Source organism: Euphorbia lathyris, chromosome 5, assembly GCF_963576675.1.
Source record: "Euphorbia lathyris chromosome 5, ddEupLath1.1, whole genome shotgun sequence".
Lineage (NCBI taxonomy): Eukaryota > Viridiplantae > Streptophyta > Magnoliopsida > Malpighiales > Euphorbiaceae > Euphorbia > Euphorbia lathyris.
The window spans coordinates 68,422,117-68,442,130 of NC_088914.1; the positions used below are offsets into that span (position 1 = coordinate 68,422,117).

Below are 20,014 nucleotides of genomic sequence, written 5' to 3' on the forward strand. Positions count from 1 at the left end.
CACAAAGAAAAACCATGTCCTCAACCCGTGATCATTCAAGGGAAAAAAAATTCCTTAGCTATCATCAAGCAAAAGTTGGACAACGGACTTTGGGGGAGACCGGATAAGCCATCTACATGGCCAAAAATTGATTAATCAATCGTTCAATTTGAAAAAAATTGGGATGGTATCGATTAAAATTGACATTTTGTGAATTGTATTATATCTTTTTGTTGTATATATGCGTTTTTTTAAAAGAAAAAATAGCTAAAAGATTTCAATTAAAAACTTGAAGGAATTATTATAAAATAATATGAAAGGGTTTAATAACACAAAGGCTAAGGTTTGTGGGATAGATAATGAATTAGGAATAATACTATATAGTTAGTGCAGGGCAGTTGAGTTAATGGAAGTGTGGACAAAAAGAACAAAAAGAAAGTGCATACAAAAAGAACATAATAATTAGAGAGGCGGGCAGTGGGAAACCAAAAACACTGATTTTTTGGGAAGGCCTACCGCCTAGCTGGTGCCTCCATTGCGTTTCCCTCCATATTTCCATACTCGCTCATTTTGGTCCTCCTTTTATTTTATCTCAAAAATAAAGAAAGTAAAGCAAAAAGAATAGTAGAATATTTTTGTGTGTGTATAATTTGAAGAAACAATAGTTTTTTTTTTTAATTAGGATAAAGGTTAAATTTGATGGTATCTTTTTTTTTAAATGACTGGTTTTACAATCATTTAATTATTATATAGAAGTTTGTCAATCAAATGAAATAATTTTATATATTTTTGTTATTGATTATTTATAATTATAGTAATAACATAATATTAAGGTGAAAATACATTTTTATTTTTTGGTTAATAAAAGATGATTATAAAAATAAGATAAAGTTAAAAAAGAAATAAAAATGAATTACAAAAATAAAATGAGAATGTAAAAAAAGAAAAGAAATGGAATCAGCTTCTATTTTTCAACATCACAAACCCTCAAAAATCTATTTTTTGAGGCACCAAACGATAGAATCTTACTACAATAACGTGGAATTCTGCATTTACTGCTGGAAACGAAGCTATAGTTGGTTGAAAATAATTGTTTATCATAAAATTAAAAAAACATGGATAGAGATTTTAGAAAGTCATAGTTGATGGAAATTGTTCTTCCAAGTGACAACAGTTATAGATAGAGCTTCATTCTTCATCTTCAAACCCCTTTTAACACCAACAGTAAACCCAAAACAAAAAACCAGCAAACAACACTAAACAAAAATTCCATAATCGTTGTAATTTGCATTTCGTTTGTGTTGTAATTCCAGTTGATTAGTCGCTTAATAATCATCGAACATGTGAGAAAAATTCCAGTTTCAAGCCCACAAAATTGCTCTTTGTTTTGCGCTCAAGTTTGTCATTTCAATTGCTTTGAGTTATTTGCATTAGACGTAATTTCTACGAAATTAATGTAATTTCAGTTGTAATTTTCTGTTTTCCTTTCCAATTAAACATTTGTAATCAAATTATTTCTAAAAATCAATAACGATGAAAATTTTCTCAAATCCTTTTGTTGATTTTACTTTCGTAGTAGGCCATTAGTTGAAATAGTTAAATTTTCTATAATGGAGCTAGGAACCCAAAAGGGGATTTTATTCAATTCTTGAATCTTTCGTTCAATTGTCTAACTTTTAAAAATTAAGTTTAAAGCATATAAACATGAACAAAAAACATTAAAAATCAATTGAGAATTTATTTCTACGGCATGCCCGCAAAAAATATACACGCATCAATGTTGAATTTAACATATTACAAAAATAATGCTAACACACAGTAAATATTTTAGGCATATTGATAAAAAAAAATTGTGATTAATTTGTATAGATAGACTTAATTTTTAGCATTTTAATAGACTTTTTTGTAACTGTCTTACTAACACAATAAATATCTTTGATATAATTGATATTTGGAACGTTTGAGATGACAATTAAATAACAGTCAAATTAAAATTTTCAAAATTTAATAATATAGAAGTAAAATTGATTTTATTTGAAAACATGAAGGTTAATTTTTATAAGTTCATACATTTGAATCAAATCTATACTTTTCCGAAACGTTTTGTCCTTGCTTTTTAAGTAGGGAAAATTATTAGAAACACTCGGTTTTCCATGTCAAATGAAAAACCTTCCATACATATTTTGACACGTTTAATATGAATCCACATATTTTATAAAAGGCTCCACTATTTTAATTATATATAGAATCACAATACACATGTCCAAATGTGAATTGGAGGTCCTCCGATTATGGGCTTTTTTAATTCAAACTGATCTACTTTATAATAGATATACATATACATAAAAATCCATTGCGGTAGAAATTTGATGGGAATAAAGACTTGAATTATAGATTAATGAGGGCGTGATTTGTGCGTAAAAGAAAATGGGATATTTCTATAGTTAACACAACAACACTGCTGACTTTATGTTTGGGGTGGCAGTGTAGCTGCCGAAACCAAGATTTCTTCTTCACTTCTATTACCGACGGCGACGAGGCGCATTGACACCTATACTTGTATTCGGAGAAATTAATTTTGGGGTTTCATAAGTTGGTGAAATAAACTAATTTTTTTATAGAGGTAAATTATAGACTGCCTAATAGAAAAACTCATTTACATATCTAAATTGGAGTGCCTTCTATGCTTACTTTGTTTTTTCTACCATTGGATAAGCTTACTTTGTCAAAGTTAATCATCATCCAATGGTTGTCAAAAATAAAGTAACGCTTATTTTGTCAAAAATAAAGTAAGCATATGGTTACTTTGTTTTTGACAAAGTACCATTACTTGGTGTGTTTTCACCATTGGATGATGGATTAGAAAATTAATCCAATGGTGAAAACACACCAAGCAAGGCTTACTTTGTTAAAAACAAAGTAAGCATAGCCTTTACCTTGTTAAATACCATCCCCATTTTATTTATTACCGTTTCCATTTTGATTTTTTTTTGTCTTTCTCATAATTTTGATTAAAAAAAATTGAAAATTCTCTCTCCAAAATCACAAACCCGAACAACAATAATTGAAATTATGAAAATAATTGATGCATGACAATCCGAGAACTCCGGAAATGGATGATTACGAGTCAGAAACATTAAAATTTACATTTTTATCAAACAAATGATGTATAATAATTCATATTTTTTGTGACGATTTTGCATTTTTTGTAACAAAAAATGGACGATTTTGTATTTTTCATCACAAAAAATTGAACGATTTTACATTTTTTCGTCATAAATTTGACGATTTTGCATAATTTTTTTTATATCTAGGCGGATGAATCTCCTGCCTGGCTTATGGGCAAGCCAGAGAATCTCCCACCTTGACTATGGGCAGGCGGGAGATCCCGCCTGCCCATAGGCTATGTGGGAGATTCTCTCCCCTTCCCATAGGCCAGGTGGGAGATTCACTTTTCATCCAATTTTATTCACCTTTCTCAATTTAAAAAAAGGTGAAACTTGGTGAAATTTTGACAAAATTCATCATGTGAAATTATACTGTAACTTTTTGAAACTTATGTGAAACTTGATAAAAAAAAAACCGGTGTTAATATTTCTTGTTTCAGTCACTTTCATATAAGTGTCATCTAATTTCACGCACTTTCATTCAATTACAGAAGAAGTAATAAGATTATGAGAAATTGGGTGAAAGTCATTTGAAAATGTGATTTAACCTTTTGAAACTCAGTTGATTCAATCAATTTGAGATGTGTTTTGTCCAATTTCGCCCACTTTCACTCAATTTCAGAAGAAGTGAGATTAGGTGAAATGGAATTCATGTGAAATTGCACTATAACCTTTTGAAACTCAAGTGATTCAATTATTTTTAGATGAGTTTCATCCATTTTCATTCAATTTGAGAAGATATGAAATTGGGTGAAATTCATGTGAAATTGAGTGAAAATGGACTAATTAATTCAAATAAGAATTATATGTTAATGTTTTTGCAGCGAATGTAATCTGTTTGAACGAGATCTTTTTTCAATTTTGTGTTGAAACTTTTTAATCAAAAGCGAAACATGTTGAAGAATGTAATGTGAAATCAGAATAGAGAGATTGGAATGTAGAAATCAACATTCGCAATGTTGTATTCATGATTTTTTTTTGGCAATTTATTGAAAGTTTGGAAGGAGCTTGAATTCTTCCAGGGAAGATATGATATCGATTTACTTTTTAATCGTTTGTATAGTATTCATTATTTTAAGAATGTTGACAAAGCAGTATTTTATGAATGCCGGCTCCACTAAAGCAGGTCTAGGTGCCTGCTTAGGGCATTCTATTCGAAACTTACTTCAATTATATACAATAACTATAGAGTTGAATTGAAAGTAATGCTAAAACTCAGTTCCTTCAGGTATGGTTTGAAGCACAGGGTGCCACCTTGAAGAAGTAGAGTCATCATGCTGTTGCTTAATACCCAAAAGTAACATATCCTCTAATGGTGCCTTGTTCGACAGCAATTCTTGAAGCTCTTTCTTTGTTATTATCACTTTAATCCTCCTACTATTATTATTCCCACTATCACACACTGAATAATTCTTCTGGGGATCATTTGCTGATACATTTTCAGAATGAGGGGATGAGTTGTTGTGTATTTTCTGCACTAAAAAGCAGTAATTGCCCATCAAATCCAAAGAATATCAACTTCAACAAGAGAAGACAAATAAATAATGTTATGAGAATAAGAAGAAGAAGAAGAAAAGTTTGAAGTGGACAAGTTACTACTTACCTGCTTTTATTGTTGCATGCATGTGCGTACCTACGAAACTTTTGTTTTCTAGGACTTGTATATGCGCAAGTTATCGGAAAATTATTAGTTTTTAGTAATATATATAAAAATTAAAGTTTGGGAAAATTTTAAAAAAAAGGTTTGATATTTTGAGAGCTGTGAAAAAAATTCCTTAAAAGTTTAACTTATTATTAGGTACTTAAATAGTTAGGTTATACTGTATGTAGGATTTGGGTTCATATTAATATTTGAATTTCAGAAATAATAGTATTTGGAAATGAATGAAATTTATTTGAAATTGAAAACAAAAATAGAAAAAGTAAGGAGAAGGAAAGAAATCGAAAATGGTAAGTTGATAGAATACAAAAATGTAAATATTCAACTAAGCAAGCAAAGCAATAGTATTAATTAATTAATGGAGATCATGCAAAGGAAGGAAGGAAGTGTGTTCACTTAAATAAATCAGTTGTAATTCTGACTCAAAAAGAGAGGTTCAATTCGAACTGAAAAACGTGTAAAACTAAATATATTAATTTGTTGTAACAAACTTAGCTGTATACATATTATAAACTTTTTATACGATTATCGATATTGGGAGATTTTATACTATGTTACAAGAGTATTTTTTTTTTTTTAAGCTATACAAGAATTTTAACTTTGGCATTTTATTTACAATTTTTAACCAATCAGAATATACTATTTTTTTTGGATTTCACAATGCATTTTAAAAATTATGTTTGAGGTTCGTACGACTCGTTCAAAATAAAAATTAGGTAGACATGTGATGAGAGATGTTTTGTGATGAGAAAATACATAAATGGAAAATGTGAAGTGATTTAGAAATTCTTAGAGATAGACACATACATATGATGAGAAGACACATACATGGAAGATGCGGAGTACTTTGGATAAGTTCCAAGTAAGATGCTCATTTATATATCATTGGTATCAGTTAAATGGTCTTTTGAGTTAGGAAGATGTATTTTCTTTTTCTATATATTCAACTAAAATTAAAAATATTATATTACAAATATATTTTTTTAATAAAAAAAACTCGGAGCTAAAGGAAGAAAAAGAGTGCTTAATATCCGGACTAAATTGACACTTTCCATACATCCTCCGAACAACCAAACCCAAATTTTATTAAAGAAAAAAGAAAAAGTTCATAAAAGAAACAACCTAAAAGGAAAAACTAAAAAAAAAAAAAAAACTAAATTGTTTGGTATCACAAAAAGCATCACAAAAATAAAGTTATTAGGGAACGATAGAAACATTGGCGACCATGTCAGGCGAGAGGAAGAAAGATTAAACTTAGGTAACTATAGGACTTGTAAATCTCACGTTGTGTTTTATTGATCAAAAGACACAAATATATATACAGATCAATCAAAAACCAGAAGGACTTATAACACAAGCCTAGTAAATGAAAACCTAAGCTAAACACAACACCCAATATACGTGGAATCCTAATCGAAGTACAATACTCATGCATTGTGTGTGCATGCATGCCATGCTGGTGACATGGACACTATAATGCTGATTTGAAGTACAACTCTTATAACAGCCTCTTCCCAAGTTGTACATGGTCGGGACGAACTAACAACTTGCTCCTTAACATGAACAACCTTAGCAAGAGTAAGTAGTTCCACCCAAGAGTAAAGGGAAACTTGGATAGGATAAAATGCAGATTTCCTTAAAATATCCTCAACACTGTTCATGAGAGGAAATCACAGCCCCATCTCCACATGTTGGGTATAAATACCCAAGAAACCTCGGTGGGCGGCACCTCCTCGGCAAATTAGGGTGGGAACACGCACATCCATCCTTTGCAGGTCAAGATAATCTTTAAGAAATGACCGAATTTTCACCAAAGTCACCATAGAAGGTTGCTCTTCAGCCCATAGATAAACTTTATTCGTTGTTTTCTTCCTGACAGACTTATTAGTGTCAGAGGGTTTTTTAGAGGTTGGACTTTTAGGAGCCATAGCTAGAAAAAAGTAAAACTAGAAAAAAGAAGGCAGGAGAAATACTTACACTTAAAAATGGAATCACCAGAAAGAATTTCGACAAGAAGGCAAGGCAGTAGAAAAACAAGAGATAGAAGAAACTCACCGAGAAACTCTCTTCCTTTTGTATTGTTGGGGAGGTAACTAAAACGACGGGTGATATCATTTTTCAGTAATGATTAAAGAAGTATTAAATGTTCTTGGCACGCCACCTCAAAAATTGCGACACCGCGGCACGTGGCACACAAGGACAAAACGCTGCCAACTCGAAAGATGCCCAAAAATACAGGGAACTGTGCCCCGATATTTGCATTTATGAGCACTAGACGAAGGGAAAATCAACTTTTAGGAGCCTGTATAACCTCCTTATCAGTCTCTCATTTATAAAAAGTTCTTAAAGACATCAATATCAAATCCCCCATATTCAACTTATTCCGAATCAGCAAGTACAACGCTTTACTTTCTCATCCTATAGAATGATAAATTAGACATAGGGGGCATTTAATATCAGGCGAATATAACTTTGCCACGTGGTGCCTAAGAGACCCGAACCAATTTCCGAGAAAGGGACACGTGGCGCCTCATTAGTGAAGTAAAGCAGCACGACTGCGTATTAAGAACCTTGAATCAGGAAGTTTCATTAGATTCAGTCAAGGGTCCATTCGTTACCATGATCATATCTAATCTCGAGAATCATGGGCCTAGTAGGCTTGAAGAATATCATGCCTTAATATGTGAGCACATGTTCACTTGTCAACAGATGACATGTAGCATGTCCTGCTCCTCAATTTATAATTGTCTTCTACAGTTCAATCACAATATAAATAAAGTAAACCCAACTCAATGTAAATAAGATCGTTCATTCTATTAAGCTTACACTACAACTTTTGTTTACTAACTATATGTGATCATCTTCCAATCCTTTCATAAATAGACTTAAGCAAAACAGGTTAGTCGGACAATGATCTCATTTTTAACTTTGTTTCTGTGTAATCGCATATTGACAAGTAGACTATCAGGATTTAATCAAATCACATAAATTTTGATTTGGACTAAATTGATCACAACTACCGATTTTATGGACCATTTTGACTCTTAATGCAATAATCAACGATACAAACTTTTATCAAGTTGTTAAAGTGTGTGATAGATTGAAATAAAAGTTTGGGGTGTCAAAATGTAAAAGTTCACAAGTTTGAAGAGTAAATTTATGTATTAAGCAAATCAATTAAGTTGGATAATTTCAATTTTGGGTTTGGCAATTTTGGCAATCACAAAGTCCAAATTGCCGCCAATTTGCTCTCAATTTTTAACCTAGACTGGGGAGCAGTGAAACGACAACGCAACGGTAGCGGATTAAGCACTGTGCGACATCCGACTATCGAAACCCCAGCAGAAAAAATGTTAGTCCGAAACCGTATATTCAACCTCATATCACCTCCATTTCTTCCATTTTCTTCCACTAAATCTCTCCAATCTACTCTCTCTTTCAACTATACCCAGAGTTCTCGTAATCTCAATCCAAATCCCCATGTCTCTGCTTCAAAAACCGCTAAACCGTCCACCTCAGACGCCGCCCTCTCTTCACGGACCGTACTCTTCGTGCCGCCGGGGGTCGACCCCGACGAGGTGACGGAGGATAAGGTTTTGCCAGGGTCTAACATCGTTCTTGGACCTTATGCGGGCCATTCACAGATTAAGGAAGTAGAATTCATTAAGAGTAGTAGTCGGGCGAGAGATTGCCCCAGCGACGACCGACCTGAGTTTGCCATTCTGGGTCGGTCCAATGTGGGCAAGTCTTCACTTATTAATGCTCTGGTTAGAAAGAAGGAAGTTGCGCTCACATCTAAAAAACCAGGTTTAGAAATTATTCAATTCAGATTTTTTTTTTTAATTTGCATTTTTCCTTTTTGTTTTGGTATAAATTGATAATTGGATTGTGATTCCTTATGCTGCAGGTAAGACTCAACTGATAAACCATTTCCTGGTGAATAAAAGCTGGTACATGGTGGATTTGCCTGGTTACGGGTAATCTTCTTTTTATAAGGTCTCTAAATAACAATGAAGTTTGCTTTAGTTCAGCTTAAGGTGTGTTGACATTGTTATGAACTTTGGTGGATAATTTTTCTCTATGATTGATTTCAGCAGGCTTTCTAGGTTGATTGAGAAACACCATTGATTCTCACAAAAAAAAAATTGACCAGCTACGACTTACAAGGCATTTCAACATTGCATGCGTTAAATATTAGTTTTTTCTTAAGCTGTTCTAAGCATTTTCTGCTGTTGTTGGTCTTGTCCTTTTTTATTAGCATTGCTTTTGTTATCTTGATAATGTTAATGGTTACATAGGCGTGCTCATCTCAACCGATAATTCTATTATTCTGGCTGGTGGGTTTGTATTTTTTATTTTTAGTCAACATTTTGTTTTCTTACTGCATTCATTTGTATGTTGCCTGACTTTTTAACATAATAGTTATTGTAACCAGCCATGTAATACACTAGGAATACATGGGATATCATGTAGAGTAAGATGCTACGTTGATATATTGATCTGATAAGAAATACACATATTTATACACTTTAGTTGATAAGGTACAGCTATATTAGCTTGGGTTTGACTATAACCCATGCTATGACAGGCTGTCACAAGACACACTCTAACAGTTATCAGAGGCATGCCTCAGGCGCTAGGCTTCAGGCCTGTTGCCTGAGAAGCCAAAAGGTGGGCTCTGTTCAAGAGGCGTGCACCTTTCTGAGCCTAGCTCATTTCCAGGAGGCGTGCCTAAGCGCAAATTTAGAAACGAGACTGTTTTTTTAGGGTTCCTAAAAATAGGATGTTTTAATCTCAGCCCTTTCCTATCTGCATGATCTACGGCTTAAATTGAATTAGAATAAAAAGAAATAAATAGAAAAGGAAAGAAGATTGGGAAGGAAGGAATACCGCAAAAAACAACAAAAAAACGGTGCTACATTGTGAAGAGCTTAGATATATCGCAAATGGAGACTTTAGTCTTGATGAAAAGCAGTTATTATTAGACTATTAGTTAATTCACTTGGCATTTGGTTGAACTTTAGTCTTTAGATTTAGAATTTTTATTATAAATTATAGTTGTAAAAGAGTTAGTAGTTAATTGGGAATTTATTTCATGCATTTTATAATTAAGGTTATGGATAATTGGATATAATTTAGCACTTGACTCTTTGTTGCATTTTGGAAATGTTAATTGTTGTTATTTATGAATTTATGTATAATTTTTCTTTAGTGTGCCTTGTGTCGCTCAAGTGCGTGCCTGAGCATTGGGCCTGGGCTCCAGGAACCTCTTTCCCGTTAGTGCGCCTTGCACCTTTAATAACTATGATGTGTTGGTTGCTGAAGAAATCAGGGCTGACTTTTCTTAAAAAAACATTCAAAGGGTTCTCCTTGTGGCTTCGTTTTGTCCACCTAAAAAATGGTCTCTCCTTCCGGCATTTGCGTCAAATTTCTTGTTGCAATTATGCCTTTCCTTATTGATATAGAGCTGTTGAAAATTCTAGAAGATTTAGAATGTACATCTCCTTTTTGTATATCATGATTTCTCATCGTTGTTGGAAAAGAGGTTAGAATCTATGTTGCATGGAAACGGAAACGTTACCGGGAAACGTTATTTTTAAGAAAATTTAGCTAGGAAACGGTAATGGAAAAGAAACGGAAACGGACACGAAACGTGGAAACGCAAATGAAGAAGAGTTTCCGTGCAATATAGGTTAGAATGGGTGATGTGTATGAGTTAATTGATAGACATGAGATGATTGTCTTTCTTCTGAAGCAGCTTAATTAGCATTCTTTGGGAGTTCACAATCATCATCATTCTATGAGAACTCAGTCATGGATTAAGGAGATGGAAATGATAACAATTACCCTCAGTTCTGTTGTTTGTAATGCATTATATTTTCGTTGTGTGTATAAAATGATTTAATCACTATAATTTCGAGTTGTGTTTCCTTTCTCAAACTTCTTATCTTTGAAAATTCTACCTGAACTTTATGCAATTTGTTTACTAGCTAACTGGTTAAATAAATTCTGCATCTGCAGGTTTGCTAAAGCTTCAGGTTCTGCTCGAACAGATTGGTCATCATTCACGAAAGGCTATTTTCTGAACAGAGAAACACTTGTTGCTGTGCTACTTCTAATAGATGCAAGTGTTCCCCCTCAAAAGATTGACTTAGATTGTGCTTATTGGCTTGAACGTAACAATGTAAGTTTCGCATTAATTCAAACCTTTTATGTATCTGTTCCATCTTACTAGCAGAAAACCACAAAAACTATATGCTGATGAAGTTTTGAACTTTTACACCTTTTGTTTCAGATACCATTAACTTTTGTCTTCACAAAGTGTGACAAAATCAAAGGGGGGAAAGGAAAAAGGCCTGATGAGAACATCAGGAATTTCCAGGAGTTGATTGGACAAAACTACCGGCAACATCCCCCATGGATCATGACTAGTAGTGTCACTGGTCTGGGCAGAGATGAACTTCTACTACATATTTCACAGCTAAGGAATTACTGGGATCAGTAAATGTTGATTTCTACAGTGGTTTTATTTTCGCAAAAAGGTACCTGAAAATCCAAAAGTAAGCAGTTTCTGCACTGTTAATTAACATATTTACATGTCAATTCTTCTAGAGAAATTGTGGTGGAGTAGATGTCATAGATTCATATATGTAGATAGACAATAACGTCTTAACCACTTGTGATGAAAGATTACTGAATAAGTGAGTATTATATGTATTTGTTTGTCTTCTTATTAAAACTCTATTATTGAAAAGGTTGAGATTCAACATTCTCATTAAATGGTCTTGGAATGCGTATGTCAGTGTAGCAAAGCTGCCTATATTGATGGAAGTTCAATGAACTATGATCCTTTTATTTAATGGGGTTCAATAATTATTGTATATATCTAGAGAATCATTGATTTGTTTATTACACCAGTTGCTGCTGATGGCACTCTTGAAGTTTGACCAAGACCATTTTTTCTAGATTTTGTTGGTAGGAAGTATTTGAACACTAAAGCATGACTAGATACAAAATTAAAAGAAAGATATATTGGTATTTGGTACCATTCTTATGTCATAATGATTCTTAAGATTGATCATGACACTAAAATTTGAATTTGTAGTTTCTTTGGGGTTGTACACTTAACACTCTATAGGCTATAATCGAGCCGAGTTCGAGTTTTGACCTACTCAAGCTCTGCTCACTATAAAATTAACGAGCTCGAACTTTGGCTTGTTCAAGCTCGGCTCAGCTCATTAGAAAATAAACGAGCTTGAGCCGAGCTTCGAGCTTGTTTCGAGCCCAAAATCTTCTTTGAACCAGGTTCATTAAGAAAATTATCTAACCATGAATTGTTTGTGAGTAAATCGTTAATTATATTTATGAAGGTTGTTCACAAATAGCTCTTTAATTATGCACATAAACTAGCTCACAAGCAAAGTTTGTGAATAAATAAACAAGGTTCTTACAAATAATTCGTCTATTATTCATTTATTATGTTTGTGAACGAATTCATCTAATAGCAAATGAAATAATATTAAGTTTAGATATTTGTGAACTAATACAAAACTATATAGTTTTTTACAAAATTAAAATTTGTTTATAAATGTTCTAATCGAGCCTGCTCGTGAGCTTTCGAGTCGAGCTTTGGCCTGCTCAACTTGGCTCGTTTACGAACCGAGCCAGTAAATTATGTTCACGAGCGACTTGTTTACAAATCGAACCGAATCGAACCGACCACTGAGCCGTTCATGAACGGCTTAGCTCATTTGCAGCTCTAACTCTGAGTTCAATGCTGAAGTTTTTTCGAAGTTTTAAAAGAGTTAGATCTGAATTCTTTGAAAATTTAAAGAACAAACAGCAGTAAAGGCGAGTAGTGTTTGGTTCCAACTTGAACAAAACTGAATTGGTTTGGTTTGTAATGAACTGAAATTTAGTTCGGTTTGGTTCATAAATACCTGTATATTCTGGTTTGGTTCGCTTTTTGAATAGAATCAGACTATGTTGACCCCTAATACCAATTACCAAAGTCTAATAACCACCCATTTGTTTTGGAGGGTTGATAAAAGGTTGCATCTCTCATCTTCTGATTTGAAGGAAGGAAAAGTAAATTATATATATCCCCACCCTTTTTGCATTAGCCGCAAAATTGCTTCCTCTCAGAATGGGCGGTATATATGGTTCATTTTGCGCCAATTTGAATTTTTTTTCAAGTAATAACTTTGTCAAATTATTTTATATAAATTATGTTTAACACTAAAACTCCGCCTGTGAGGGTCACTTGGTGGCCTTTACAGCCGGTCCCAAGCCCGGACAAAGGAGGAGGGTTGCGGTAGGTTTGTGGCGGCCAACGTAAAACTTAGCCACATCTTATGACATGAACCATAATATAAATACCGTTGGGGCGTTCCCTACTCAGCGACGCGCTGCACTTCCTAGACCCGGGTGTAGTGATAAATGTGCAAGGGTTGCTAGGTCGTCGCCCCGAAGCGGCGCGCCACCCCAGGACCCGGGGGTGGTGTCAAATATGCAAGGGTTGCGGGTAAATAAGCTAGTCCACGGTAATGGTAGGGGTAGGGGTAAGGGTAGTAGGTTACGCTTTGGGACATGGAACATAGGTTCTTTGACAGGAAGATTAGCTGAAATTGTAGATGTTATGAAGAGGAGGAGAATAAATATATTATGCCTACAAGAAACCAAGTGGGTTGGAGCCAAGGCTAGAGAGATAGCTCCTTGGGGTTATAAGCTTTGGTACTCAGGAAAGGATAAGGGTAGAAATGGAGTAGGTATTCTTATTGATAGGGAGTATATTGATGAGGTAGTAGCGGTGTCTAGGAAGAGCGATAGAATTATGAGTGTTAAGCTAGTGATAGGGGATGAGGTTGTGAATGTCATTAGTGCATATGCGCCACAAATAGGATTAGATGTGTCTATAAGACAAGCTTTTTGGGATGACTTAGAGGAAGTGGTGCAACAGGTTCCTAGGGATGAAAAAATGGTACTAGGGGGTGATCTCAATGGACACGTGGGTTCTAGGCGAGATGGGTTTGAGAGTGTTCATGGAGGGTATGGTTTTGGAGATAAGAATGAAGCAGAAAATGATATTTTGGAATTCGCATCAGCCTATGACTTGAGTATCATGAACACATGGTTTATGAAGAGAACATCCCACTTAGTGACTTATCGGAGTGGCGGTAATGCGAGCCAAATTGACTTCTTCTTAGTAAGGAGTGCTTGGAGAAAGAGTTATATTGATTGTAAGGTGATCCCTGGTGAGAGTACGACAACCCAACATAGAGTAGTGGTGCTAGATTTTCGAAGTAGGAAATGTATAAGAAAACAAACACCTCAAGTAGAGACTAAGATTAAGTGGTGGAAATTGCAAGGGGAGAATCAATAAAAATTTGTGGATGAGATGACCAAAAAAGATATTTGGACTTGCAATATGGATTCAGATATAGATTCAATATGGAATAAGATGGAGCATAGTATAAGGGAAGTAGCGAAGGAAGTTCTAGGGGAATCTAAAGGTAGCATGCCACCGGGTAAGGACACATCTTGGTGGACAGAAGAAGTACGACAAGCAGTAAAGAGTAAGAGAGAATCCTATAAACTATTGGGGAAATGTAGGAGTGACGAGAACTACGAAAAATACAAAGAGGCTAAAAGGGAAGTAAAGAAGGTCATACGAGATGCTAGAGCAAAGGTGAATCGGGATCTGTATACAAGATTGGATACGAAAGAAGGGGAAAGAGACATATATAGAATTGCTCGGATGAGAGATAGGAAGACGCGAGATCTCGGAAAAGTTAAATGTGTGAAGGATGTGGACCAGAAAGTCCTAGTTGGAGATAAGGATATCAAGGAACGATGGAGGTCCTATTTTGATGACTTATTTAATGGAGATCGCCAACAAGATGTTGGAGATATAAGTATCCATCACGATATGATAAATCATGAATGCCTGCGGAGAATTCAAAAGGGTGAAGTCAAAATGGCATTAAGTAAGATGAAGTTGAAGAAAGCAGTAGGACCTGATGGCATCCCTATTGAGATTTGGAGATGTTTGGGAGAAAGAGGAATCGAATGGTTGACGACGTTCTTCAACAAAATTTGGAGAAACAATAAGATGCCATCAGAATGGAGGAAAAGTACCTTAATCCCTTTGTATAAGAACAAAGGCGATGTCCAAGATTGTGCCAACTATCGGGGAATCAAATTAATGAGTCACACTATGAAACTTTGGGAGCGAGTGATTGAACAAAGGCTAAGGAGGACGGTGAAGATCTCGGAAAACCAGTTTGGCTTTATGCCGGGAAGATCAACTATGGAAGCCATCCATCTAATGAGACAATTAATGGAGCACTATCGAAATAAGAAGAAAGACTTGCATATGGTTTTCATTGACTTGGAGAAAGCATATGATAAGGTACCAAGGGAAGTACTTTGGTGGGCCTTGATAAGGAAAGACATTTCGCGGAAATATATTGACATCATAAAGGACATGTATGAGGAAGTATGCACGAGTGTACGTACTAGTGTTGGGAAAACTGAAGAGTTTCCTATTACGATTGGAGTGCATCAAGGTTCCGCACTAAGCCCATTTCTTTTTGCCATCGTTATGGATGAACTAACAAGTTCACTTCAAGATGGTATACCATGGTGCATGCTGTTTGCAGATGATATTGTGTTGGTTGATGAGACGAAAGAAGGAGTGGAGATGAAGTTGGAACTATGGAGGCAAACTCTAGAATCTAGAGGCTTTAAGTTGAGTCGAAGTAAGACAGAATATTTGGAGTGTAAGTTTAGCGGCCGTAGGAGTAGGGAGGCAGGGACAATCACCCTAGATGGGAGAGTTGTTCAGGCCTCGGATTGCTTCCGGTATTTAGGATCTATTATCCAAACGGATGGAGAAGTAGATGGAGATGTTGCCCATAGGATTAAAGCTGGTTGGTCGAAGTGGAAGAGTGCTACGGGTTTCCTTTGTGATCCCGGCATGCCTAATAGATTGAAGGGAAAATTCTACCGGACGGCAATTAGACCAGCATTGTTATATGGTACGGAGTGTTGGGCAGTGAAACACTGCCACATCCATAAGATGTCGGTGGCGGAGATGCGTATGTTGAGATGGATGTGTGGTCACACGAGAAAGGACCGGGTGCGTAATGAAATAATTAGGACAAAAGTAGGGGTTACATCTATTGAGAATAAAATGAGAGAAAACCGACTAAGGTGGTTTGGCCATGTGAGACGTAGAGCGCTTGATGCGCCGGTTAGGAGAACCGAAGAGTGGCAAAGGGATGTAGTGGTGAGGGGTAGGGGAAGACCTAAGCAAACTTGGAGGAGGGTGATCGAGAGTGATATGAGTTTATTGGGAATTGAGGAAAATATGGTAGTGGATAGGACGGAGTGGAGGGAGCGAATCTGTGTCGCTGACACGACTTGATTTTCACGGTTTTATATGATGGTTCATGTTAGCCGACCCCGAATCATTTCGGGACTAAGGCTTTGTTGTTGTTGTTGTTGTTGTATGTTTAACACTAAATTAATTAGTAACATGCTGATGTGGTGCTGACAAGCTGTTGGCATGACATTGAGCTATTTGAGTAGATGCCATGTCAATTATTTTTCAACATATTAAGTCATAATCTTTTAAATGGAGACATTAAATAATTGACATATAGATTATCGTCCAGGATAAATTTTTTAACTATTTTACTTTAGAGAAACATTGCTATTCTGTCAGTTTTACACGTACTAAATGAAGTTTGAATTATTTACATAATTGACATGCCAAATTGGAGTTTAACGTGTTAAAAATAATTGATAAAAAAACTTAGTATATTCATTTAAAACATAAAGGACTTAAGATATCCGTTTGAAAAATTAAGAGCTTAATCGGTAGGCTCAAATATGCATTTTACTTTTTAGAATGCAAAGTATGAATTTTATGTAGATCATCTTGATTAGGTTAATGACATAATACATCATCAGCTTTCTGAATTTGTTCATAATAGTATATTGACTTTCTGAACTTTGCAAGCAGCTCATTGAACTTGATTATTCTGTATTACCAACTCTCCGAACATGTCCATAAAAGTAGACTAGCTCCCCGAACTTTCTTATTCGGTAACAACTAAATACAAACACCATAATATTAACTCTCAATCTTCATCCATTTGATTTCTCAAACTTGTAACACTAACTCTTATAATAGGTTGAAAGGTATGAGAAAAGAAAAAATTACCATTCGAATAAATAAAGATGTATTTTTAGAATTTAGATTTAATAAGTTTTTGTATTTAGTTGTTACGGAATAAACAGGAGTTGGTGAGACACTTATAAAGCTCAATGAGCTAATATACTTTTATGGACAAGTTTAGTGAATTGGTGATATCGAACTAATAAAATTCAAGGAACTGATGAGAGAAGCAGGTAATGTATTAGGCGTTAATCATATATTATTAGGAATAACTTATGCATCGGTATAACCTCACTCACTATCGCTCATTCGCAACAATATTTGAATTTTGGGTTTTTTCGCTTGAAAAGGGATTAGGTATGATAAATGTGCTGAATATTCTATTTAATATATGTATGTTAAAACAGCAAAATCATAAAAAGCTGCTTTGGCATCTCCAAAACAAACATAAAATAAAATACCGTTATTTATTTCCAGTACATCAACTTTAGAAATATTCGGACAAATCATTCAAATTATATGACTATTTTTTCTTGTATTCACTCCATGCATTCTCATTAAATTAAAATTTCTATACACACCACTATTTGACTTTTAATACACACTGGCTCTGTTTGGGAATTAGCTGTTAGCTGTTAGCTGATTAAATTAGTTGTTAGCTGATTACATTAGCTGATTTGACTAGCTGATTTGATTAGCTGTTTGTTAGACCTGTTTGGTAAAAATTAGCTGATTGATAATAGCGGTTTGTGCAAAAAGACAAATAAGGGCATTAATTTTGGCGCAGGATAAGAGAGAGTCTATTTATTGGGGTCAAAAAAGTCCATTAATTTTAATATCCCAAAACGCTAATTGAAAAAGCTCCTAAAATGAGCTTTTTCAAAATTAGCGTTTTCATCCCAAAACGCTCTTCTAAACCTCTCTCCACCAAACACTCCAATCAGCGGTTTCAGTGGTCAAACCGGTAAAGTTGGTCAAAAACGCGCTTTTTATCCCAAAACGCTCTTTGCCAAACAGGACCACTATCTAATCTGAAACAAACATTTTACTTTGGTCAAACATAAATTTTCAGAGTTGAATTGTAAATTTTGTCAAACCGAAATAATCAGAACTTTAATACAATTTCTCCTTTTGGAGTAGAATAGTTAGTTGAGCCGTTATAAATAATAACGCGGCTGCGAAAATGACTTCACATTTTTGTAATTTTCAGCAGTTTTCTGAGCTCCTTTCATATTGCATTTGCATGTATTATATTCAAACAAATCACTAAAAAACTTGGAATTAATAATTTCAGTACATTAATTGAGCAGTAAAATAACAAAAAAGTACTTAATTAACTATCATAATTATTAATTATCCAATAATTACAATTCAGAGAACAGTACTTTGGTCCAAGCTGGAAAGAGTTCCCGGACTCAGAAGAGGAAAAGAACACCAAGCAGACGGAGAAAAGAGGTTCAAATCCAGGAATCCGGGAGCCATTACACTCTCCGAAACATTTCTATTTTTCTGATCAGGTGTATCGCACATAAGCTCCTGATACAACCCTGAAAATGGAGTTTTCACCGGCGAATTATTAAACGAAACCACTGGCTGTCTATCAAGAATATCAATCGGAGGAGGAGCCACTCTTTGGAGCCGATGCTGTTGTGGCAGAGTCTGCTCCTCCATGGATGATTCTTCGGCAGCACCGGTGAGCTTTCGAACAAGATCTCTGAAATTCATCGGATCTACTTTGTAAACTCTAGGCGGAGTCGGCGGTAACGGCGCTATTGGCTTCTTGGACGGTTTCACGTTTGATTTGCGAACTGAATGGAGAGATGATGAAATGAAGGATTGTGATTGTGATTGTGATTGTTTTAGGGATTTTCTTCCTGGTTGATACATTGAAGAAGATGAGGAAGATGAAGAGTATGCTGAATATGCTTCCATTTTTTTAGGGATAATGAGAGTTAGATTAATATACAAGTGTGTTGTGTGTGTATATATAGGTGTATGTATGACATGTTTATATTGTTTGTTAATGAGATGAAATAGATATTGTTTAAAAGTATATAATATAAAAAGGCAACGACCAAGCAATGAAAACAGATATGAATTCGTATTTTATTGTGTTGCAGCCGACGGGCATATGTGAGTGCTTACATCATATTATATTGGTCTAATGTGCGGAATTTTTGACCATTTTCTGTTCTTTATACATTAATCTATATACTCTATAATCATTTTTGTTGATCTTGATTTGATAACTAGTGCTAATTTTCTAAATATGAAATTACTACTCCAGAATTCTACTATAACATATATTATATAGCAACAGTATTTTTCACATGGACCCTGATGACCACGTGAATTTGGTCATTCACCGTTAGATGTAGGCTGATTAAATCTAAGCCTTAAAATGCTTTGAATCTACAATGACTAAATTCGCCATGATCATCAGGATCCATGTGAACACTACTGTATATAGCAATCCTTAATTTTCTAATTACAAAACTAAAATGCTAATTAGTTATCACAAATCTCTATTTGTCGGAAATAAGAAAACCATTTATAATAGGATTAATTATAATGATCGGCAAAACCATCAATGATAGAGGTGCTTTCGTCCGCCGGCCTAGACCCCTTATCTCCGCACATGCAAGTACATGTTATAACCAAACACATACTTAGAGGGTGTTTACATGTTAGACCCCTTATCATTCCCAATTCATAAAATATTTTTTAGGTGCATGAGCAATTCAGCTAATTAGTATCATATTAAATTGAGTATGACCACTTTTAATAGAATTCTCTAGATAATTAAATTGAAGAGAAATATGTAGATATTTTTTTAACGTGCGACTACTGTTTAGAATCTAAAAGTTTACTAGATTTGAGGTAAAACTGGATAATATTTAGTTATTTAAATGTGCGGTAAAAAGTGAATAATGAAAAAGAATATGTAAGTGATTTTATTATTATTTAGGAGTAGTATAAATAGACTTTTAGTACAAAAACCTAAACCAAAAAAGTAATAAGTAA

General features: G+C 34.6%; 2 protein-coding genes across 2 annotated transcripts; one reads left to right on the forward strand and one right to left on the reverse strand.

Moving 5' to 3' along the window:
• The first annotated feature begins 8,031 nt into the window (after positions 1 to 8,031).
• Positions 8,032 to 11,586, forward strand: LOC136228702 (GTP-binding protein At2g22870). The gene is made up of 4 exons (XM_066017154.1): positions 8,032 to 8,613; positions 8,714 to 8,783; positions 10,828 to 10,990; positions 11,102 to 11,586. The coding sequence occupies exons 1-4, from the start codon at positions 8,157 to 8,159 to the stop codon at positions 11,309 to 11,311; spliced, it is 900 nt and encodes a 299-aa protein (XP_065873226.1). The 5' UTR covers positions 8,032 to 8,156; the 3' UTR covers positions 11,312 to 11,586.
• A 6,667-nt stretch (positions 11,587 to 18,253) lies between these two features.
• LOC136230271 (uncharacterized) lies at positions 18,254 to 18,966 on the reverse strand. The gene has a single exon (XM_066019290.1). The coding sequence runs from the start codon at positions 18,920 to 18,922 to the stop codon at positions 18,362 to 18,364; it is 561 nt and encodes a 186-aa protein (XP_065875362.1). The 5' UTR covers positions 18,923 to 18,966; the 3' UTR covers positions 18,254 to 18,361.
• Between the last annotated feature and the right edge of the window lie 1,048 nt (positions 18,967 to 20,014).